General features: G+C 37.9%; 1 protein-coding gene across 2 annotated transcripts in view; it reads left to right on the top strand.

The window, feature by feature from the left end:
• PTPN12 (protein tyrosine phosphatase, non-receptor type 12) overlaps positions 1–24,910 on the top strand; it is an 85,886-nt gene that overhangs the window by 17,425 nt on the left and 43,551 nt on the right. For both annotated transcript variants that reach the window (XM_018047268.1, XM_018047269.1), the window contains exon 2: positions 20,826–20,934. In XM_018047268.1, the coding sequence (XP_017902757.1) occupies positions 20,826–20,934 (109 nt within the window). The remainder of the gene's footprint in view (positions 1–20,825; positions 20,935–24,910) is intronic.

The raw sequence follows: 24,910 nt of genomic DNA on the forward strand, positions 1-24,910 counted from the left end.
GTTCTCTAAAGGAGTGAGTATGCCATGTAAAGAGACTGGTGAAACATTTAGGGACAAAACCAATCTGATTAGAATGCTTTTTCTCCTGACTTGTATTTAAAGCACAGATATTACAATAATAAAGCTCAAATTTGACCTCACCAAAAAAACTATAATATGAAAGGTAATGCAGAGATAAGCAGTGGATTGAGATAAAACACTTTAACACATTTAACAGTTGGAAGATTATTATCTAAAATATAAGTAGCTTCTCTATATAAATAAAAAGAATACTCCAATAGGAAAATTTGAAAATGCAAAGAAAATTAACAGAAGAAAAATGCGAATAATTACTAAACATGGGGGAAAAGTCACCAACCTATTCAATAATCAGAGAAATAAAAATTATTTTAGCGTTTACTTTGGAGACAGGTCCATCAGATCCCATCAAATTTGGTAAAATTCAAAAATTGGAAATTATGGCAATTCAGAAATTGATAATAGCAAATGTCAGCCAGGATAGAGAAAAACTAGCTTTCTATATCTGTTGATAGGTAAGACTTTTTTGGAAGGCAAGAAGCTTAATTTGGTTGATTACTTCTAAGGGGAGGGATATGGAGGAGAGGTGATTCCTTTTTCATTTATAATTATGTGCAGAAAAAGTTAACAACTCTGGGACTGCTGTCCTCAGAAAAGCCAGTTTGCAAGATTCGCCCTTGGTAGGTATCTGGGAACTTGGGCTTTTGAGAGGCTTCCCGTCATTCCATGATGAGAATGGCTCCCTTTGCTTGACTGTACAAATATGTTCTTGTTGTTTAGTCGCTAAGTCGTCAGTCGTGTCAGACTCTTTTGCGACCCCATAAACTGTAGCCCACCAGGTCCTCTCTCCATGGGATTTCCCAGGCAAGAATACTGGAGTAGGTTTCCATTTTCTACTCCAGAGGATCTTCCCTACACAGGGATTGAACCCAAGCCTCTCGCATCCCCTGCATTAGCAAGCGGGTTCTTTATCACTGTGTCATCTGAGAGACCGTGTGTATATGCAGGCACACATACGTACCTCATTTCTAAGACTCTGTGGATAGGTTTTTATATGTGTGTATTAACACCCATTTACACCTTTCCCCCTTGGCGATGAAAGATTGAAAACTTTGGTGACATTGTAGGTAATAAAATATAGAGACAAATCAAAAACAAAGTGTTTTCAGGTATGCTGTTTAGGACACGGGGCTTATTACTTTATTTTTAAATTTATTTTTAACTGGATGATGATTGCTTTACAATGTTGTGTTGGTTTCTGCCATACATCAATGAATTAGCCATAGGTATGTATGTGTCCCCTCCCTCTTGAAGCTGCCTCCCATCTCTCACCCCATCCTACGCCTCTAGGTCGTCACAGAGCACCTGGTTGAGCTCCCCGAGGCATACAGCAAATTCCTGCAGCTATTTGCTTTACATATGGTAATGCGTATGTGTCCGTGACCCTTCCCCCACTGCGTCCACAAATCTGCTCTCTATTTCTGTGTCTCTATTGCTGTCCTTCAAATAGGTTCATCAGCACCGTCTTTCTAGATCCCATATATATGTGTTAATATACGACATTTGTTGTTTTCTTTCTGACTTCACTCTGTAATTAAGGCTCTAGATTCATCCACCTCATTAGCACTGACTCAAATGCATTCCTTTTTATGGCCAAGTACATATATTATATGTATGTACCACGGCTTTTTTATCCATTCATCTGTCAATGGACGTCTAGGTTTGCTTCCATGTCCTGGCTATTGTAAATAGAGCTGCAGTGAACATTGGGGTACATATATCACTTTCCTTTCATCCTGATTTTCTTAGGATATATGACCAATAATGGGATCATTGGGTCATATGATAGTTTTATTCCTAGTTTTTTAAGGTATCTCTATAGTGTCCTCCATAGTGGGTGTATCAGTTTATATTCCCACCAACGGTGCAAGAGGGTTCCCTTTTTTCCACCCCTTCTCCAGCATTTATTGTTGTAGATGTTTTGATGATGGCCATTCTGACACGTGTGAGGTGAATGTCATTGTAGTTTTGATTTGCATTCCTCTAATAATGAGTGATGATTAGCATCTTTTCATGTGTTTATTAGCCATCTGTCTTCTTTGATGAAATGTCTGTTAATGGAACTTCTGCCTGCATTTTTTCGATTGGGTTGTTTGTTTTTCTGATATTGAGTTGCATGAGCTCCTTGTATATTTTGGAAATTAAGCCTTTGTCAGTTGGGCTGCTCAGGTGGCAGTAGTGGTGAACAACCGGCCTGCCAATTCAGGAGACTCGAGACACAGGTTCAGTCTCTGAGTGGGGAAGATCCCCTGGAGAAGGAAATGGCAACCTGCTCCAGTATTCTTGCCTGGGAAATCCCATGGACAGAGGAGCCTGGCGGGCTACAGTCCTTGGGGTTGCAAAGAGTCGGACACGACTGAGCACACACACACATACACTTTTATCAGTTGTTTCATTTGCTGATCTTTTCTCCGATTTTAAGGGTTGTCTTTTCATCTTGTTTATAGTTTCCTTTGAAATGGCAATCCACTCCAGTATTCTTGCCTGGAGAATCCCATGGACGGAGGAGCTTGGTGGACTAGAGTCCAGGGGTCTCAAAGAGTCGGACACGACTGAGCGACTTCACTTTCACTTTAACTTACTGTGCAAAAAAGCTTTAAACTCAATTAGGTCCTACTTGCTTAGTTTTGTTTTTACTTCCATTACTCTAGGAGGTGGGTCATAGAGGATCTTGCTCTGATTTATGTCATAGAATGTTCTGCCTGTGTTTTCCTCTAAGAGTTTTATAGCTTCCGGCCTTACATTTAGATCTTTAATCCATTTTGACTTTATGCTTGTGTATGGTGTTAGGAAGTGTTCTAATTTCATTCTTTTACACATAGTCGTTCAGTTTCCCCAGCACCACTTACTGAAGAGACTGTCTTTTCTCCATTGTGTATTTTTGCCGCCTTTGTCAAAGATAAGTTACTCACAGGTGTGTGGGTTTATCTCTGGACTTTCTATCTTATTCTATGTAAATATTTACTTTAAATTATACTTCATTTTTTATCAGTTTCATATATCAGTATAATGGTAAGCAATACAGATGAAATTTCAAGGAGTGTTCTATTTGTGGCTGTGCTGGGTCTTCACTGCTGCATGAGCTTTTCTCCAGCTGTGGCAAGTGGGGGCTCCTCTAGCTGCAGTGTGTGGGCATCTCATTACAGTGGCTTCTCTTGTTGCTGAGCCCAGGCTCTAGGCGTGCGGGCCTCAGTAGTGGCTCGCGGGCTCTCGAGCACAAGTTCAGTAGTTGTGGTGCAAGGGTGGATTCTTTACCATTGAGCCACCAGGGAGGTCCCTCAAGTAGCATTTTAAATGTATACTCTCCAGTTATACAGACTATATTATCTCAGCTTACTGAACTGGGTAAGTTATAAGTGTGATAATAGGGTGCCAATTCATTGACTGTGTGATGCTCTGAATGTGGTTATCAGTGCCAATTTTGTTTAAAAGACTTGTCATATTTCACTGTATATGTGATACCTGGAAGACCCTACGTATTGTAGAGGAGTTAAAATAAATATAAGAGATTATCTTTGGCAGATAGAAAATTAAAATCTTGGGTGGCAGCAGTAGTAGTAGTGATAGGATAAAGCTTAAAAACAAATGATGGATAGAAGAAGGAATGAAATACATGACTAGGATCTATTTTGGAATATATGCTACATAAGGGCAGGTTTATCTGTACCACCTGAAAGAATACCTGACACAGAGAGTAGGTTAGGAAAAAAATGATATATGACATATCCTCATGAGGTGATAATTGATTCTTTCTTTTTCCTTTTATAATAAGTGTCCAGATACAGTATGTCAACAAACTGAGAAAGTGGTTTTCTTTTTTTTTTTTTTTTCCAAATATAGCAGTTAATTCACTAGTCAGTTCAGTTCAGTTCAGTTGCTCAGTCGTGTCCGACTCTTTGCGACCCCATGGACTGCAGCATGCCAGGGCTCCTTGTCCATCACCAGCTCCCGGAGTTTACTCAAACTCATATCCATTGAGTCTGTGATGCCATCTGACCATCTCATCCTCTGTCGTCCCCTTCTCCTCCCCCACTTCAATCTTTTCCAGCATCAGGGTCTTTTCAAATGAGTCAGTTCTTTGCATCAGGTGGCCAAAGTATTGGAGTTGCAGCTTCAACATCAGTCCTAGCAATGAAAGTCCTAGCAATGAATATTCTGGACTGATTTCCTTTAGGATGGACTGGTTGAATCTCCTTGCTGTCCAAGGGACTGACTCTCAAGAGTCTTCTCCAACACAGCAGTTCAATTCTTCAGCACTCAGCTTTCTTTATAGTCCACTCTCACATCTATACATGACCACTGGAAAAACCATAGCCTTGACTAGACGGACCTTTGTTGACAATGTCTCTGCTTTTTAATATGCTGTCTAGGTTGAGCATAGCTATTCTTCCAAGGAGTAAGCGTCTTTTAATTTCATGGCTGCAGACAACATCTGCAATGATTTTGGACCCCCCAAAATAAGTCTGACACTGTTCCCACTGTTTCCCCATCTATTTGCCATGAAATGATGGGACCAGATGCCATGATCTTAGTTTTCTGAATGTTGAGCTTTAAGCCAACCTTTTCACTCTCTTTGTTCACTGTCATCAAGAGGTTCTTTACTTCTTCACTTTCTGCCATAAGGGTGGTGTCACCTGCATATCTGAGGTTATTGATATTTCTACTGGCAATCTTGAGTCCAGGTTGTGCTTCATCCAGGCCCAGTGTTTCTCATGATGTACTCTTCATATAAGTTAAATAAGCAGGGTGACAATATACAGCCTTGACGTACTCCTTTTCCTATTTGGAACCAGTCTGTTGTTCTGTGACCAGTTCTAACTCTTGCTTCCTGACCTACATACAGATTTCTCAAGAGGCAGGTCAGGGGGTCTGGTATTCCCATCTCTTTCAGAATTTCCTACAGTTTATTATTATCCACACAGTCAAAGGCTTTGGCATAGTCAATAAAGCAGAAATAGATGTTTTTTCTGGAACTCTCTTGCTTCTTTGATGATCCAGCGATGTTGGCAATTTGAACTCTGGTTCTTCTGCCTTTTTTAAAACCAGCTTGAACATCTGGAAGTTCCTGGTTCACAGATTGCTGAAGCATGGCTTGGAGAATTTTTAGCATTACTTTACTAGTGTGTGAGATGAGTGCAATTGTGCGGTAGTTTGAGCATTCTTTGGCATTGCCTTTCTTTGGGATTAGAGTGAAAACTGGACTTTACCAGTCCTGTTGCCACTGCTGAGTTTTCCGAATTTGCTGGCATATTGAGTGCAGCACTTCTACAGCATCATCTTTTAGAACTTGAAATAGCTCAACTGGAATTCCATCACCTCCACTAGCTTTGTTCGTAGTGAGGCTTTCTAAGGCCCACTTGACTTGACATTCCAGGATGTCTGGCTCTAGGTGAGTGATCACACCATCGTGATTATCTTGGTTGTGAAGATCTTTTTTGTACAGTTCTTCTGTGTATTCTTGCCAACTCTTCTTAATATCTTCTGCTTCTGTTAGGTCCATACCATTTCTGTGCTTTATTGTGCCCATCTTTGCCTGAAATGTTCCCTTGGTATCTCTTAATTTTCTTGAATAGATCTCTAGTCTTTCCCATTCTGTTGTTTTCCTTGATTTTTTTGCCCTGATTACTGAGGAAGGCTTTCTTATCTCTCCTTGCTATTCTTTGGAACTCTGCATTCAAATGGGTAGCTTTCCTTTTCTCCTTTGCTTTTTGCCTCTCTTCTTTTCACAGCTATTTGTAAGGCCTCCTCAGACAGCTATTTTCCTTTTTTGCATTTCTTTTTCTTGGGGATGGTGGATCCCTGTCTCCTGTACAGTGTCATGAACCTCAGTCCATAGTTCATCAGGCACTCTGTCTGTCAGATCTAGTCCCTTAAATCTATTTCTCACTTCCACTGTATAATCGTAAGGGATTTGATTTAGGTCATACCTGAATGATCTAGTGTTTTCCCCTGAAGTGAAGTGAAGTCCCTCAGCCATGTCTGACTCTTTGCGACCCCATGGACTGTAGCCTACCTGGCTTCTCCGTCTATGGGATTTTCCAGGCAAGAATACTGGAGTGGGTTGCCATTTCTTTCTTTAGTTTAAGTCTGAATTTGGCAATGAGGGTTCATGATCTGAGCCACAGTCAGTTCCTGGTCAGTTTTTGCTGACCGTATGGAGCTTCTCCATCTTTGGCTGCAAAAAGTATAATCAATCTGATTTCAGTGTTGACTATCTGGTGATGTCCATTGTAGAGTCTTCTCTTGTGTTGTTGGAAGAGGCTGTTTGCTATGACCAGTGCATTCTCTTGGCAAACCTGCTTCATTCCGCATTCCAAGGCCAAATTTGCCTGTTACTCCTGGTGTTTCTTGACTTCCTACTTTTGCATTCCAGTCCCCTATAATGAAAAGGACATCTTTTTGGGGTGTTAGTTCTAGAAGGTCCTGTAGGTCTTCATAGAACCGTTCAACTTCAGCTTCTTCAGCATTATTGGTCAGGGCATAGACTTGGATTACCATGCTATTGAATGGTTTGCCTTGGAAATGAACAGAGATCATTCTGTCATTGTTGAGATTGCATCCAAGTACTGCATTTCCGACTCTTGTTGACTATGATGGCTACTCCATTTCTTCTAAGGGATTCCTGCCCACAGTAGTAGATATAATGGTCATCTGAGTTAATTCACCCATTCCAGTCCATTTTAGTTAGCTGATTCCTAAAATGTTGACGTTCACTCTTGAGATCTCCTGTTTGACCACGTCCAATTTGCATTGATTCATGGACCTAACATTCCAGGTCCCTATGCAATATTGCTCTTTACAGTAGGAGGGGCGAATTCGCATTTAGAATCAAACCTCTTTCCCGCCAGAGACTCTAAGAGGGCTCAAACAAACCTTGTGTGCACCGGGACCCAGGGACCCCACAGAGACTGAGATGGAACTGTGTTTGAGCATCTCCTGTGGAGGTATGGGCCAGCAGTAGACTGCCACAGGGACAGGGGCTCTGGGCGCAGCATACTTGGGTTGGCATAAGCCCTCCTGGAGGAGGTCACCAATAACCCCACCATAGAGCTGCCAGAACTTACACAGGACTGGGAAATAGACTCTTGGAGGGCGCATCAGAACCTTGTGCACCGGCACTCAGGAGAAAGGAGCAGTGACCCCACAGGAGACTGACCCAGGCTTGCCTGTGAGTGTCCAGGAGTCTCCAGCAGAGGCGTGGGTTGGTGGTGGCCTGTTGCAGGGCTGGGGGCACTGAGTGTAGCAGTACATTCATGGGATCTTTTGAAGGAGCTCTCCATTTTCTTCATTACCTCCACCATAGTTTGACCCCAGGTAAATCGCAGGACTTCCCTGGTGGCTCAGAGATTAAAGCATCTGCCTGCAATGCGGGAGACCTGGGTTCAATCCCTGGGTCGGGAAGATCCCCTGCAGAAGGAAATGGCAACCCACTCCAGTATTCTTGCTTGGAGAATCCCATAGACAGAGGAGCCTGGTGGGCTACAGTCCACGGGGTCACAAAGAGTCCATGGACATGACTGAGAGACTTCACATTTTACTTTAAATAGCAGGGAAGGAATACAGCTCCACCCATCAACAGAAAATTGGATTAAAGATTTACTGAGCATGGCCCTGCCCATCAGAACAAGACCCAGTTTCCCCCTCAGTCAGTCTCTCCCATCAGGAAGTTTCCATAAGCCTCTTGTCCTCCATCAGAGGGCAGACAGACTGAAAATCACAATCACAGAAAACTAACCAATATAATCACATGGACCACAGCCTTGTCTAAGTCAATGAAATTGTGAGCCATGCCGTGTAGGGCCACCTAAGAGGTACGGGTCATGGTGGAGAGTTCCGACAAAATGTGGTTCACTGGAGAAGGGAATGGCAAACCACTTCAGTATTCTTCCCTTGAGAACCCCATGAACAGTATGAAAAGGCAGAAATTCATTAGTAGAGCAGAGCTATCTAACCTTACATCAATATTGTGTGACTTGGTAATCTGAGACACTTTAAAGGCACTTCCCAACAGCTAGCTGGTCCCTTTCCTATATTGGTTAGGGCATTTAATTTCTATTCAAACAACTACGGAGGGTTTCTTTGTTACTTTTTTAAAAAGACATTTTAATTGTGGTAAGTGTACAGTTTAGTAGTTCTAAGTATATTCACATTGTTGTGTAGCCAGTCTCTGGAACTCTTCATCATGCAAAACCAGAACTCTACACCCATCAAACAACTAACTCCTATTGCCCTTCTCCCAGTCTGCCCTTAGCAACTACCATTCTACTTTCTTATCTGTATGACTTTAACTAGTCTTCAAACCTCATTTTAGTGGAATAAAAAGTATTTGTTCTTTTGTGGCTGGCTTATTTCACTTAACGTATTTTCTTGTTTCATCCATGCTGCAGCATGTGTCAGAATTTCCTTCCTATTTAAGGTCAATTAGTATTTCATTATATCTGTATACCATGTTCTGTTTATCCATTGACCCATCCTTGGACAGTTGGGTTGTTTTCACCTTTTGGTATTGTGAATCATGTTGTTACGAACTTGAGTATACATGTACCTGTCTCAGAGCCAGCTTTCAGTTACTTGGGGTATATATCCATAAGTGGACTTGTTGGATTCAAGTTTTAATTTTTTGAATTACTATGCTATTTTCCGCAGTGGGTACACCATTTTACAATCCTACCAACAGTACACAGAGGTTACAGTTTCTACACATCCTCACCAACACTCGTTTTTTCTGGGCGGGGGGGGAGGTGTTTTATTTGATAGTAGCCATTGCACTGGTGAGGTGGCATCTCATTGTAATTTTGATTTGTATTTCTGTGCTGATTAGTGATATTGAGCATCTTTTCATATGCTTTATATATATATTTCTGAGAAATGTCTAAGTCCTTTGCCTCTTTTTAAATTATGTTTTTTTTTATTGAGTTGTAGGAATCCTTTATATAGTGTTTCTATATATTCATCTTTTGCACAAAAAGCACAGTTTATGAAAATTTAACAGTCATAATAAAATAAAACTTGTGAATCATTTTCAAAGTAAAATTCTCTCAGAACAGTTAATATGGACTCATAATTCAGTTTAATTAAGAATTCTTAAAAAAAAAAAGAATTCTTAAAATCAGCTGAAGTTTCAGTTATTATTTTTTCTACCAAGATTGCCAAACAGATTGACATTATCTTCTGCCTGTCTTAGTAAAGGTTTTACTAGAGGAAATATTAGTAAATTCTGTTCAATGACTTTGACCATGGTTTTGAAAGTCATCAAAATGTCACATCTTTTATTTAAAGTCTTGGGTTGTTTTGATTCAAGGATTCTAAAATTAAAGAAGCACATTCTAGATTTTATTTGTAAATTATTTTTGTTGCATATTTACTCTGTTACTGCAAGTTTGTTTTTATTTAAAATATTGCAGAAATCTTGATAATTGTATGTAGGTGGGTCCTAGTTTTTCATGATTGAAGTCTGTCTGGCTTTTTGTTTGAAGAGGAGTAATATTTATCCTTATTACAAAGAGATATGTGAAGACAAAATCATGCCCTTGGTAACTTTGGGTGGACGTACCTTCACAGTAGTATAATCTGGCCTTTTCTGGACCAAGTCTAAAATAATGCCAGAATGAAATACTTTTTGCAAGAAATCATCAGTATCTAATATCAGAAATCACTACAAAAAGAAACCTCATGCCCATTACCTGTCACACCTCATTCCCCCTCATCCCAGCATCCTAGAAATTACTAATCTACTTTCTGATTATAAATTTGTTTAGTCTGGACATTTCATATACATGGAATGATATGTGCCTTTTTTGTCTGCCTTCTTTTACTTAGCATAATGTTTTCAACTTTCATCAGTTAAGGATGTATCAATACTTTATTCCTTTTCTATGGCCAAATAATATTCCATTGTTTGACTAGACTACATTTTGTTTATATTTATCAGTCAGTGGACATTTGGGTTGTTGCCACTTTTTAACTCTTATGAGTAATACTACTATGATCATTTGTGTATAGTTTTTTGTGTGGGCATATGTTTTCAGTTCTTGTGAGTATATACCTGCTGCTGCTGCTAAGTCACTTCAGTCGTGTCTGACTCCGTGTGATCCCATAGATGGCAGTGCACCAGGCTCCCCCGTCCCTGGAATTCTCCTGGCAAGAACCTAGGGGTGGAATTACTGGATTACATGGTAACCTTTTAAGAAATTACCAAACTGTCTCTAATAAGAATTTAAAATTTAAATTTACAAACAAAAGTTTGGCAACTTAACTTGACTTTATCTCTACTTGGTCTCCTTTTTGAAAAATGAAATGATTGTGTACAAGTAGATCCTTTATTATACCTAATTTTTTTATATCTTAAAAACATAAATACTTCATATTAAAGCATTTTTATGCATTGATAGGGGAAATTGGCAGAGCATATCCTTTAATAGGAGTTCCTTATATGTAACTAGACTTGGGGAGTGGAGTGAGAAGACGCAAAAATATGGCTTGTAAACTTAAGCCTGGTTTGCCAGGTAATTTTCAAGCTTTTAGGTAAATTAAAGGATATATGTGGTGTCTACATAGATCCATAATGGAAGGATTAGGGAGAACATCAGTGAGCCATTCTAGAATTTTGCCTGTAATTTATTTTGTCTAATGCTGCCTAAATAGACTTACAATGTACAGTTGGAAACACTTTCTGAATTTTAAATAGAAATTGTAACTGGTAATGAGCATTGTGGTCTCAAGTATTCTGTTCTGGTATGGCATCAAATCTTAGGATACACACAAAAAGAGATTAAAATCTCTTAGTGTCTTTAAGAAAAAAAAGACACTATTTGAATATACAAATAAAGATATTTTGGTATTTGCTAGTTTCTATAAGAAGTCAGATGCTTCCCTGATAGCTCAGTTGGGAAAGAATCTGCCTGCATGCAGGAGACCCAGGTTCAATTCCTGGATTGGGAAGATCCCCTGGAGAAGGAAATGGCAACCCACTGCAGTATTCTTGCCTGGAGAATCTCATGGACAGGGGAGCCTGTGGGCTACAGTCCATTGGGTCGCAAGAATCAGACACGACTTAGCGACTAAACCACCACCATAAGAAGTCAGCTAATCTGAGGCAGGTAATTAAAAATGTTCCTTAAATTCCTCATCTGTTGATCTTTTATGCTCTTCTCAGTCTTTACATATTTAAAGGCAAGCTCTATGGTGAATGTTGGGTAGGGTGCTTTGCATGCAAGGTGATGAACACAAATGCATTTTTCTGTCTCCTTGGCATACATTAATTATCAGTTATTTATTATTTTGTTATGCCACCAAATTTCCCATTTTTTTTTAGTCATTCAAAGGGTTTCTTAAATATTTTTAATTGAAAAGACAATGCAATTCCTTTAATATAATTAAAGGAAAGAAAATTAAGTTACCCATCATTCTGTCCTTAAAACAACTATCTTTCTTCATTGGTAGTGGGACTAGAAAGTTAAGGGCCAGGTTTGGTAGCTGTTTACTGAGGTATTCACACTAGAACTTGAAACTGGTTGGATGTGAGAGGAAGAAAGTGGACAGATAAATGGGGAAAGTCCAAAACTACTGGGAGATTTTCAGCCTGAATGGCTAAGGAGGGCAGAGGTGCCATGAAAATCAAAAGGGACATAGAAGGATTTGAAAAAATCCGTCAATTTCTTTGTATCCAGTTAGATTTGAGAGGCTATTGTGAATGTTGCAGAAAACACAGATTTGGGGGTTGTGTCTTATAATAGTTGTTTGTTGTTTAACCATTAAGTTGTGTCCTGCTCTTTTTTGACACCATGGACTACAGCCTGCCAGGCTCCTCTTGTCCTTGGGATTCTAGGCAAGAATACTGCAGTGGGTTGCCATTTCCTTCCTCAGGGTATCTTCCCAACCCAGGGATCAAACCTGTGTATCCTACATTGTCAGGCAGATTCTTTACCACTGAGCCACCAGTGAAGCCCAATGTAATAGTTAAAGGAGTCGTAAGGAGCAGGGGATAGACTTGCTAAAAGACAAAATCTGAGGAGACTATAGTTGAATAGAGGACACATGGTTAAAGGACCAGAAAGGGTAAGAGGAAAGTCAAGAGACAGTTGTTTCACGGAATCAAAGAAAAGAGTTTTTAGGAGGTAGATCATTTGGTAAACACTTTATAGGAATTGAGGCTATTAATTTTGATGCCTTTTGGAGATTATTGATGACTTCATAGAAGTAGTTTTCAGTACGAGTGGTAAAGAGAAGAATGACATTTTCAGGGGGTTCAGGAGTTAATGGCTTACCAGAGGTATAAGTTTCATTTCCAGATAGCGGTAGATGTGAATTGGGCTTTCTGAGACTGCAGAGGGGACTCTTCCTGTGCTACATTTGCTTCTGCAAAGATGAAAATATGAATTGTGCATCCACACTATTAATTTGAAGGGTCTCTATTTTTCAGTTGGACAGTTTGTAACTTAATGTGTTGACCCTGGGACTAAAAATCTTCAAGTTTACTGTGTATTTATATTATATATTTTGGAATAATGAGGTTAGTAATGAATTGCTTTGGAATACTTTGAGAGTCTAGGCTTAGAGTATTTCCCAGTTTAGACTACAGAGTAAAGAGGACTATAGTGATTGTGTTTTCTTAAACCAAGACATAACCAGATGAAGGGAAGCATAGTCAGAGGCCAGAGTATTAATATGTAGATTTTGGAAATTTTTGAGCAATTTGCTGTGGGGACAGTGGAAGAAAATATTTGAAGTTAGGATTGACATAGAAAATATGGAATCAGTGGTTGCATGAGTTAAATGGTTAGAGGGGCATGAGATAAAGGATGATGAAAAACAGATGAAAGAGAAGGTGAGGACTTTGTGGGCAGAAACAAAAATAAACCTGAGAACCCATTTTTTCCCATTTGCTATATTTAAATTATTAATTATTTTTTACATTTATTTTTAGACTAAACCACGTGGCATGTGGGATGTTAGTTCCCTCACCAGGGATTGAACCCATGACCTTTGCAGTAGCCGCAGAATCTTAACCACTGAACCTCAACAGAAGTCCCTCCATTGCTGTATTAACAAAACAATTGTATTGTCCTCTTAGTTCAAATAGGATTCTAGTTTTTTTCCATTAAAAAAAAAATAGCTTAGAGGTAGCCAAAGGATAAACTTGAATTATATCCTTCTAATATTTTGATCTCGAGAAAGTACTATATTTTCTTTTCCAACTAGAGAACTGGAGTCTTTCCTTTAAGAAAAGGAAGCCATTTGCTTGTTGTCTAGGGTATGCAAAAAATGATTACAGGCTTGATATGAAATTTTTTACTACCTTTTTTTCTGTTAGCTTTTGTGCTTTGCCATATTTATTGTTTTAAAATAAAGTCTGCAGTACAAAGGTTTATTTAAAAACTAATTCTCAAAATGAAGATCTATTGCTTCATCCATTCATGGAGGATTATAAAACTACTATGTTGAAGAGATCTCCTTTGCTAGTGTTTAATGGAACTAGGAATTGAACCCTAGCTTCTTTGACTCAAAGCTGTCTCATTATGAAGTGGTAATGAAGTTTAAGGAGGGAAGGAAAATCACTTCCTAAGTTTACTGGCCAATTCTGGTTTGCATCCTTTCGCTCTGAATATTACCACCTGAGAAGACCTAAACAGTGTTATTGACTTGCTGGAATTTGTCACAGGTTACACTGGTAGTAGCTGTTATTAACAGAATAAGTCATGGTCTCTATCTTCAGGGAACTTATATTCTATCGGGGATGGTATATGTACACATATAAATAATTATTGCAAATTGGGATCTGTCCTAGATGAGAGATAAATATCAAGTGCTGTGGGTAGAAATGAGGAAGCAATATTGGAGGAAGTGGAAGATGGGGTGGGTGCCAGTACTATTCTCAGGAAATGTTTCAACAAGATGATTTCTGTACTTAGCTGTAAAGAAGCAAGGAGTTTGCTTGGCCAATTGAAAATAACTGAAGCATTGAAATTTACGTGAACAAAGAGTAAAACTGTTTTATTACCTAAAGACTGGTAAGATTGGCCCCTTTTATGCATGCGTGTTCATTCGTGTCTGATTCTTTGTGACCCTGTGAACTGTAGCCCACCAGGCTCATCTATCTATGGGATTCTCCAGGCAAGAATACTGGAGTGGGTTGCTATTTCCTCCTCCAGGGGATCTTCCTGACCTAGGGATCAAACCTACATCTGCATGGGCAGGTGCATTTTTTCATATTGCTGTGCTACCTGGGAAGCCCACGATTGGCCCCTATTTACTTCAAAGTATGTCTTTGACTTAGCTCTGACTTAGATTTTTCTTTTTTAATAACTTTCATTGGAGTATAGTGGCCTTACAATGTTATGTTAGTTTTCTACTGTATAGCAAAATGAATCAGCTGTATAGGCCTGAGTTAGCTTTAATGAGAAGGCATAGCTATGCAGTTCTGAAGAAGAATGACAGATAAGTTAGTCTGTCATGCAGCGTTAGGTAAAAGGGTGAGCAAAGATAGGAGTATGAATTTTGAAAGGCAGAGTTGCATAATCTGCAACTAAAGGTAAACATTGCAGTTGTGTAGTTGAAAGACCTGTTATTTCAGTTGCTTATAACAGTTATTATCAGTAGCATACATATTTTTACATAAATATATTTGTAAATATATAAAGAATAGCCAGTTAGAGATAGTATATGTTTTATGGGAATTATACTCTGATTTTACTACTTGCTGCTGTTAGTTTGTATTTGAGGTTTTAAATTTTTGAATTTTCTCTTAAAAATCATCCCATTATTGTCGTTGGGTTAACTCAGTAGTATTATGATTCAGTGGCTTTTTGTGACTGATAACATTAATATTTTAGGCATAAAACCAAATGAATTTTTTCCTCTCACAGTTGTTACTGTGTGCCAACTATGTGCCACAGTACACACAGATGAATTTTAAAACTTTTCTGATTTTTAAAACTTAAGATGAATTTTCCTGAAATATTTCAGAACAATGGCAAAAGCAGTACTGTTTAGTTATTCTTATATTTTGCTACAGTGTAACTAAAGCTTAAAGTAAGTAATTTCACTTTATTTAACTTTAAGGTACATTATTATAATTTGCATATTCTTGTGTGCATATTTACCAAAATTAGTGTCTTATGAAGTTGATACTGTTTTTTTCAATTATTGGGGACATTTAGGAATTGGGGAGAAGGCAATGGCACCCCACTCCAGTACTCTTGCCTGGAAAATCCCATGGACGGAGGAGCCTGGTGGGCAGCAGTCCATGGGGTTGCTGGGAGTTGGACACGACTGAGCGACTTCACTTTTACTTTTCACTTTCATGCATTGGAGAAGGAAATGGCACCCCACTCCAGTGTTCTTGCCTGGAGAATCCCAGGGACGGCAGAGCCTGGTGGGCTGCTGTCTGTGGTGTTGCACAGAGTCGGACACGACTGAAGCGACTTAGTGGCAGGAACTGGAGGCAGTAGTGTATGGCCTAATAACAGAGTATGAGAAGGCTTGATCTCTAATACCTAATTTATCTATTTTCCATCTTACACCAAAAAGAATTTGAGTTACTTTAATTTTATTTAAGCTCTACTGTTTTTCTGTCAATTTGTTTTCTTAATTGTCCTGATTGAAAATCTGGGTAAGAATCAAATTTAATACTTGTTCTTGTCTACATGTGCTCTGAATTCTAAGTCTGTTTGGTTAATAGGAAGAGAATTAGATAAGTTTGAGGGGTGGGGCTAACACAGCTTGCCAATGGACTGATTGGATGTTGAGTGAGACGAGGTAAAGGTAGGAGTCAGGATGATTCCCAGCTCTTAGGCTTGAGCAGCTGTTGAATGGTGGTGCTGTTTGGACATGTGCTTTGGACATTTTGTAATGCCTATAGGACACCCAGTGGACAGTCGAGTAAACAGACAGTTCTGGAGTCAACAAGCATCACAAACACATTCTCATTAGCTTTGGTCCTTAGATAAACAAGGAAAGTACGCTTTTAAAGAACCAAGTCTTGACACACAACTGAATACCTTAAAGAGGATAGTCATATTGTATATGGCTTTAGAGACCTCTGAGAATCAGTTACTGAGTTAGGATTGGGGAGTAAACCTTTTTTGTTTTTAAAAAGTAAAGAGAAAGTGATTTGTTTGAAACGTTAAAGCACAGTGATTGTTAAACCCTGTTTTTGTTTGCATCACAAATTCTAACATATCAGAGACAACTCTGTGACTTGCCTGAGAAGTCTAATTAAACAGTTCTTGAAATCACTCGTTTTAATGTGATTGGTGCTGCACTAGTTTATAAAGTACAATAAGATACCCAGTCCCTGTCTTCAGTATTATAGTCTAATGGGTGAGACATTAAACTATAAATACTTTTCACAAGTGGTAACAGAGCAGTGAATTCTTGACTACTTAGTTCTGCGAATTGGGAGCAATGAGGAAGGGAAGGTTTAAGAGAGGCTTCAGAAAGGAAATAACACTCTAGCCAGAGTCCTCCTATTAACTCACCAGAAAGAGTAAAACCTGTAGAACTGTGATGAGGGGTGGACGGTTGCTGGTGGTGGTGGCGGGGGTGGTGAATCTGGCTGAAGTGTCATACTCTGTGTGAGAGTGTTATAAAAAGAAGCTGGGAAATTAGGCAGCTTTCAAAATATGTTAAAATTAAAGGATTTGGTAATTTATCTAGGACGTGGTAGACCCATTGGAGAATTTTCAGGTGTGGGATTTAAAATGACCAGACTTGCTTTATAGAATAGAAACTCTAGAGTGGAATCATGAGTTTATTACGTGATTTTTCTCAAGACTTTTAAGGGTAGCTGAAAATGTCTTTCTTAAAGGTTTTTTTTTCCTTTGCTTAGTTAAAAAGCCACACATAATAAAGGGCGTGAATAGTACTTATAAGTTTATGTAAACATACCATTTAGCTATATTTTTGCTCAGTTAGGACAGTGATTTTCTTGCTTTAGTATAGTTATGTGTAACTTAATAAATAAATAATTTTTATTAGTGTTTGGTTCAGTGCTGTTCTCATACAGCTGTCACATAGCACTATCCTTAAAAATAACGTTCCTTAGTACATTATGACCTGTTTCTTAATTGCATAGTGACAACATCACTACAGATAATGGAAATGGTGGTCAGGAAATTAAAATTACATTATATGCGTAAGTACTTTCCATTTCATATACCACCTTAGTGGTGCTATGTTTCCTCCAAGCACTACTGAGACATTATATGTTATGTGGTATTAAAAGAATGAAACCCATTTTCTTTTGTTTAGCCCAGCATTCAGATCTTATTCTAAAATTAACCTATTTAACCTATAAGCATTAAGTATGCTCTAGTAATACAGGGCATTATACTTTTTAATCTAACAGTAATCTTGTACTCATAGAGTTTAAAGTTTAGTAGAGGAAATAACAAGCATTCTCTTTATGTATTTATCATGTAGTTCAGTCACTATACTCCTTCCTGAACATACTTTACACCAGGGGTTCTTAAGCACAGACTCCAGACAGCAGCAGCAGCATCACTTGGGAACTCATTAAATACAAATTCTGAGGATGGGTCCCTGCAGTCTCTCGTCTAACAAGCCCTCCAGGTGATTGTGAAGCATGCTCAAAATTGACAGTATGAATGAAGCGTGCTTTATAATATGCAACACTCCCAGGAAAACAAATTGCTTAGAATATGTGATGCCTTTTGATCTCTGATCTAGAAAAGGCTTTATTTAAAGAAAGAAAGAAAATTGTAGTAGCAAATAACATTTAAAGAGTTTCAGAAATATAGTAATTGTTAACAATTATTGAGCCCATTTTTTTCATGCCAGGCTCTTTGCTGAGAGATTGCAGAGGAGGAGACACAGGTTAAATATATTCAGTGTCTTACAGCTAGAGAGTTTCAGATCAAGAATTTTAATTCAACCAACTAACTATAAAGCTGACTTTTTGTTAGGAAATAAGTTCCTATTTGAAGGTGTCTTTTTAATATAGCTGGGTAGAATTTTTTATGTTTAACGGACCACCATGGTTTTATTTATATTATATCATAGATTAGTATCTCTAAGAGGTAAGAACATAGGTTAGTATCTCTAAGAGGTAAGAAAATTTCTAAGTACGCTACTTACATAGATTTGTTGGAAGCATGACTGTAGATAAACATCCCATGTTGTGTTAGTCTGTAAGAAAACTGGATCTGTAAAAATTCAGATTCAATTAGATATTTACTTGTACACGAAAGTGTTCTTAAAGTTTCATTATATGAGAAATGAAAAGTAATTTCCTATAAAAATTTTAATTTGCACATTTAAATAACATAATTTATCTTATAAAAAAAGAAATGCTTGGAGTGACTGGAGCAGGTATTCCAGAAGTGCATTTACATTTTACAATTAAATTCGTCCCTTCTTTCCTTTTCTTTGTAGTTTTTCGTTGGTTTGTTTTGGTTTTTTTAGTGTATGCGTGTATTTTTTTTTTTTTTTCAATGATAGTTACCTAAGTTTTATTCTCTTACCCCTGTGTTTCTGCTACTCTTTGGATTGCTATCTTTCTGTTAGTCATATTCTCATAGAATATTTTATAATACATTGATACTATATTTGAAAATCTTTGAGCAGAGAAAATACAAAAGTTCTGTCTAAATATGCAAGATATGTATGTAAGTAACTAGGAGGAACTTTGTTAATGTAGAATAAAGAAATCGTGAATAATCTTTTACTTTTATTTTTTTAAACAATTTTATTTTTGAATAGGTAATGCATTCATATAATCCAGAATGTAAGAAAGAATGTGTAGTAATGTTTCCTTCCCATCCATATCATACAGCTACTCATTCTCTTTCCCATAGACAACAACCTTTGTAAATAGTCTCAGGGATGTTTTATGCACTTACAAGCATATACAAATGAATATTTTTAACACTAATATATACACTACTGTGTTCTCTGCTTTTTTACACTTCATATATATTTTTGAGATCTTTCCATTTCACTGTATATTAAGAGCTTCATCATTGTTTTCAACCCTATCGTATCTGCTTCTGTAAATGAAACAAATCTTTTTAGCCAGGCCTCTACTGTCTTTTCCAATTTTGTGTCCTTTTCCTATTATAAATAATTCTGCCATAAATAACTTTATGTGTACATCATTTCATGAGCGTGTGCCATTAATCTAGAGAACAAATTTGTAGAAGTGCAGTTCCTAGGTTAAGAGGTTATGTGTATTTGTAATTGCCAAATTACCCTCCTTAAATATTCTTTTCTACCAGTGTTGTGTCAAAGTTCTGGTTTTCCCACACCCTCACCAAACCACCCATTTACTTTCTAAACAACTACAATTCCCTGCCCCCGCCACGCACTTACATACTTTGAAAGCTTTATTACTACAGGAAATAACATCATAAAAGTGGACAGTTTTGCTTTGGCATTGTGCCTGTGTAAAACAAAATTCTAGTTAAGATTTTTCATTTTTAAAAAACATATATTCCTGCTTTAGATCTCTAAGATTGGGATGATAAAATTTAGGAGTTTTTCAGAGAAGAACAAAAAAGGTTACTATTCTGTATGTGAGGGTCTACTTTAAGATTCTTTCAAATGTTAAATGTTAAGTATGTCAATACAAGAATAAGTAAAAGATCTTCAATTAAAGTTCTATCTGTAAAAATATAGACATACTATTCTTAGTTGCTTAATTATCAGTATCACAAGGATCAAAAATAAAACGGTGAAAAAGTTAAATGTTACCAGACATCTTTTTCATTTGTATTTAATACTTTTGTTCAATAGTAAACCCAGAATATCTTCGATATGTTTTTAAGCCTGGAAGAAAGTAGGTTCCTTTGAAATTAGATTTCAGCAATGTGGTTGAGTAGTGAATTTAAACAATTCACAATGCTGACTTTCAGTGCTTCTGAAAGCAGGAAGTGTATTACTGACATGCAGAAATATTCCAGCCCAGAGAACATCCCTACTGCCGTATGTGGTAAGAATTTCTCACTAACTCACAAACCACTTCTGTAATGCACTGAATAAGCAGAATTGGTCTTTGTTGAACATTTCCAATTGAGTATCAAAGAACTTTGTTTTGCAGTGTCTTACGAGTAATTATTAGCTTATGCCTTGGAAGGAGCCTGGCACATCATGGGTGCTCCAGGTTTATTGAGAGAAGAAATAAGAACTTTTATATAATCTTTTAGGTGTGATTTTAAAGTTTGTTTTTCAGATCCTGAGTTAAATATTCTGACTCAGCTTATTAATGGTTTCTTTAAATAAAATTATTTATATCTGGTGCCGTGTTGTGCTCAGTTCTCAGTCATGTGCAACTGTTTGTGACCCCATGGGCTGTAACCCGCCAGGCTCCTCTGTCCATGGAACTTTGCAGGCAAGAATACTGGACCGGGTTTCCATTTCCTACTCCAGGGGATCTTGCTCACCCAGAGATGAAACCCAGTCTCTTGAGTCCTGCATTGTCAGGGGGATTCTGTAAAACTCTTATTCTACTGCCACTTTTATTCTGCTGCCCCCCCTTTTAAAATTACTAGTTGGAATATTAATCTTAGGTTTGCTCTTATGCTAAGAAAAAAAAATCTTAGGGTTAATTATTAAGATTAATTACTAAGGGCTAGGGAGATACCGTGAATTTAGAAAAACAAGAAAATGAGTTGTGAGAAATTGGGGTTAGCAAAATTCAATGAAGAGCTTTTTATCATTCAGATTTTCATTACAATTTTGAAATACTGATTTTTTTCTGAATTTGAATCTTCTTTTCTTTTGATTTTAAGCGACTAAGAAGATTGTCAACCAAATATAGAACAGAAAAGATTTATCCCACAGCCACTGGAGAAAAAGAAGAAAATGTTAAAAAGAACAGATATAAGGACATACTGCCATGTAAGTTTAAAATGCCATTAAAGGAACAAATGGATATGCTAATTAGTAGTTTTATAGCTTAAACTAGCATTATTCTTCCTAATGAGTTCATTTGTTAAGAAAATAATGATGAGCTTCTCTTTCAAGGTACACTACAAGATAATAATTTGTGGTTGTGCTTGCCTTTCCTTATGATAGTAGATTCTGTTGTCGTTGTTCTTTTGTTCATTTCTTTTCTCTTTAGGCATCACAATTACTCTGATACTGCCCCACTTTTAAATCTGAAAAATTCAAGTAAAAATATCTTTCGTGGACTCCCTGTTCAGAGAAATTTTTTGTAAAAAATAAAATAATACAGATGTAATTCAATAAGTATAATACATTTTATAAAATGCTAAAAATATTAACTCATCTATTTTCTATTCATAAGAACTATAATTGATTAATTGAGCATTAAAAATGAACCATGATTCATGCTTGTGTATCTGCTGTTCTTACTAGTCTAAGAACATGGTCTGTATCTCTGAGGGCATGCCTAAGACTGATAGCATTATATTCTAATAATGATAATATAATTATATTCTTAAATAGTATAGTTTTCTATCAGAATGCGTTTAACTGTAAAAGTTAAAATTTTATATCATACTTGCTGTCTTTTAAAGCTGCCAGTAGTCTTTCTCTTTTCCTTCCTTCAAGTATCTAGAAATCTATACGTTCCAGGATACCATTCTCTCAATTCTCCTTGCATCCTTTTTTTTTTCCTAGCTTTATTGAAGTATAGTTGACTAAAATCTCATTCATTCCTAAAGTTTATTCTCTCTAAAATGTCCTTGATAAATTTTCCAGTGACTTTAATTATCATATTCGATGGTCTTTTATTACTATTGTTACTGTTGTTGATTAGTGCTTATTCTTTTCTGTTAACTATTTTGATGTTGTTGACCAGTCTCTATTTTAAAAATTTCCTTCTTCTATAATACCCCTTTTTCAAATTGCCTTGTCCTGCACTTGTCTTCTTCCCTCTTTCTTACTGTCCTCTTTGCATAAATTTAACCCTTCATCTTTCTGTTGTTATTCAGCTTTACTCTCAGATATGGGATCTGTGAGTGGCTGGTAGCAGCACAGTTATTATAAAGTGGCAGCAGAGCATAATGAAGAGCCCTGGCTGGAAGTTCAAATCTTGCCTCTGTCAACTGTTATCTATGTAATTTTGGATGCATCCTTTCTGTGCTTTGGTTTCTTCATCTTCAAAATGGAGATTAAAATAATAATTACCTTAAAAGATTATTTTGTGCATGTACAATGCTTACAGTTGTCCCTAGCACACAGTAACCACTCATTAAGGTTTTGGAAATATAATTCACTTTTCATACCAATCCACTTCAGAGTAGTGAATAATATGGGTTTCTGAACAGTTCTTTTAAATTAAGCAATATAATTTTGAGGTACTCTTATTATGCTCTGGAATTAATGTTCAGTTCAGTCATGTCCAAATCTTTGTGACCTCATGGACCACAGCACGCAAGGTCTCCCTTTCCGTCACCAACTCTCGGAGCTGACCCAAACTCATGTCCATCGAGTCAGTGATGCCATCCAACCGTCTCATCCTCTGTGTCTATCTCCTTCTCCTGCCTTCAGTCTTTCGATCTTCATCAGGGTCTTTTCAAATGAGTCAGCTCTTCACATCAGGTGGCCACAAGTATTGGAGTTTCAGCTTCAACATCAGTCCTTCCAATGAACACTCAGGACTGATCTCCTTTAGGATGGACTAGTTGGATCTCCTTGCAGTCCAAGGGACTCTCAAGAGTCTTCTCCAACACCACAGTTCAAAAGCATCAATTCTTCAGTCCTCAGCTTTCTGTATAGTCCAACTCTCACATCCATACCTGACTACTAGAAAACCATAGCCTTGACTAGACAGACCTCTGTTGGCAAAGTAATGTCTCTGCCTTTTAATATGCTGTCTAGGTTGGTCATAACATTCTTTCCAAGGAGCAAGCATCTTTTAATTTCATGGCTGCAGTCTCACCATCAGCAGTGATTTTGGAGCCCAAAAAAAGTCAGCCACTGTTTCCAGTGTTTCCCCATCTATTTGCCATGAAGTGATGGGACCCGATGCCATAATCTTAGTTTTCTGAGTGTTGAGCTTAAAGCTATCCTCTTTCACTTTCATCAATAGGCTCTTTAGTTCTTCTTCACTTTCTGTGATAAGGGTGGTGTCATCTGCATATCTGCTGCTGCTGCTAAGTCCCTTCAGTTGTGTCTGACTCTGTGCGATCCCATAGATGGCAGCCCACCAGGCTCCTCTGTCCCTGGGATTCTCCAGGCAAGAATACTGGAGTGAGTTGCCATTTCCTTCTCCATCTGCGTATCTGAGGTTATTGATATTTCTCCCAGCAATCATGATTCCAGCTTGTGCTTCATCCAGCCTAGCATTTCTCATGATGTACTCTGCATATATAGCTGAAATAGCTCAACTGGAATTCCATCACCTCCACTAGCTTTGTTTGTAGTGATGCTTCCTAAGGCCCATTTGACTTCACATTCCAGGATGTCTGACTCTAGGTGAGTGATCACACACCATTGTGATTATCTGGGTCATGAAGATGTTTTTTGTATATTTCCTCTGTGTATTCTTGCCACCTCTCCTTAATATCTTCTGCTTCTATCAAGTCCATACCATTTCTGTCCTTTATTGAGCCCATCTTTGCCTGAAATGTTCCCTTGGTATCTCTAATTTTCTTGAAAAGGTCTCTAGTCTTTCCCATTCTATTGTTTTCCTCAATTTCTTTGCATTGATTACTGAGGAAGGCTTTCTTATCTCTCCTTGCTATTCTTTGGAACTCTGCATTCAGATGGGTAGCTTTCCTTTTCTCCTTTGCTTTTGGCTTCTCTTCTTTTCACAGCTATCTGTAAGGCCGCCTCAGACAGCTATTTTCCTTTTTTGCATTTCTTTTTCTTGGGGATGGTCTTGATCCCTGTCTCCTGTACAATGTCATGAACCTCCATCCATAGTTCATCAGGCACTCTGTCTATCATACTAGTCCCTTAAATCTATTTCTCACTTCCACTGTATAATCGTAAGGGATTTGATTTAGGTCATACCTGAGTGGTCTAGTGGTTTTCCCTACTTTCTTCAATTTAAGTCTAAATTTGGCAATGAGGAGTTCCTGATCTGAGCCATAGTCAGCTCCTGGTCTTATTTTTGCTGACTGTATAGAGCTTCTCCATGTTTGACTGCAAAAAATATTATCAGTCTGAGTCTGGTGTTGGCCATCTGATGATTCCATGTGTAGAGTCTTCTCTTGTGTTGTTGGAAGAGGGTGTTTGCTATGACCAGTGCATTTTCTTGGCAAAACTCTATTAGTCTTTGCCCTGCTTCATTCCGCATTCCAAGGCCAAATTTGCCTGTTACTCCAGGTGTTTCTTGACTTCCTACTTTTGCATTCCAGTCCCCTGTAATGAAAAGGACATCCTTTTTGGGTGTTAGTTCTAGAAGGTCTTGTAGGTCTTCATAGAACCGTTCAACTTCAGCTTCTTCAGCATTACTGGTTGGGGCATAGACTTGGATTGTTACTGTGATATTGAATGGTTTGCCTTCAAAATGAACAGAGATCATTCTGTCATTGTTGAGATTGCATCCAAGTACTGCATTTCCAACTCTTGTTGACTATGATGGCTACTCCATTTCTTCTAAGGGATTCCTGCCCACATTAGTAGATGTAATGGTCATCTGAGTTAAATTCACCCATTCCAGTTCATTTTAGTTCGCTGATTCCTAAAATGTTGATGTTCACTCCTGCCATCTATTGTGACCACATCCAGTTTGCGTTGATTCATGGACCTAACATTCCAGGTCCCTATGCAATATTGCTCTTTACAGCATCGGACCTTGCTTCTATCACTAGTCACATCCACAACTGGGTTGTGGTTTTCGCTTTGGAATGAAGAGACGGAATTAATGTGCACACTTAAAGAAGCAGTATTTCCACCTTGT

This window comes from Capra hircus, chromosome 4 (genome assembly GCF_001704415.2).
Source record: "Capra hircus breed San Clemente chromosome 4, ASM170441v1, whole genome shotgun sequence".
Taxonomy (NCBI): domain Eukaryota; kingdom Metazoa; phylum Chordata; class Mammalia; order Artiodactyla; family Bovidae; genus Capra; species Capra hircus.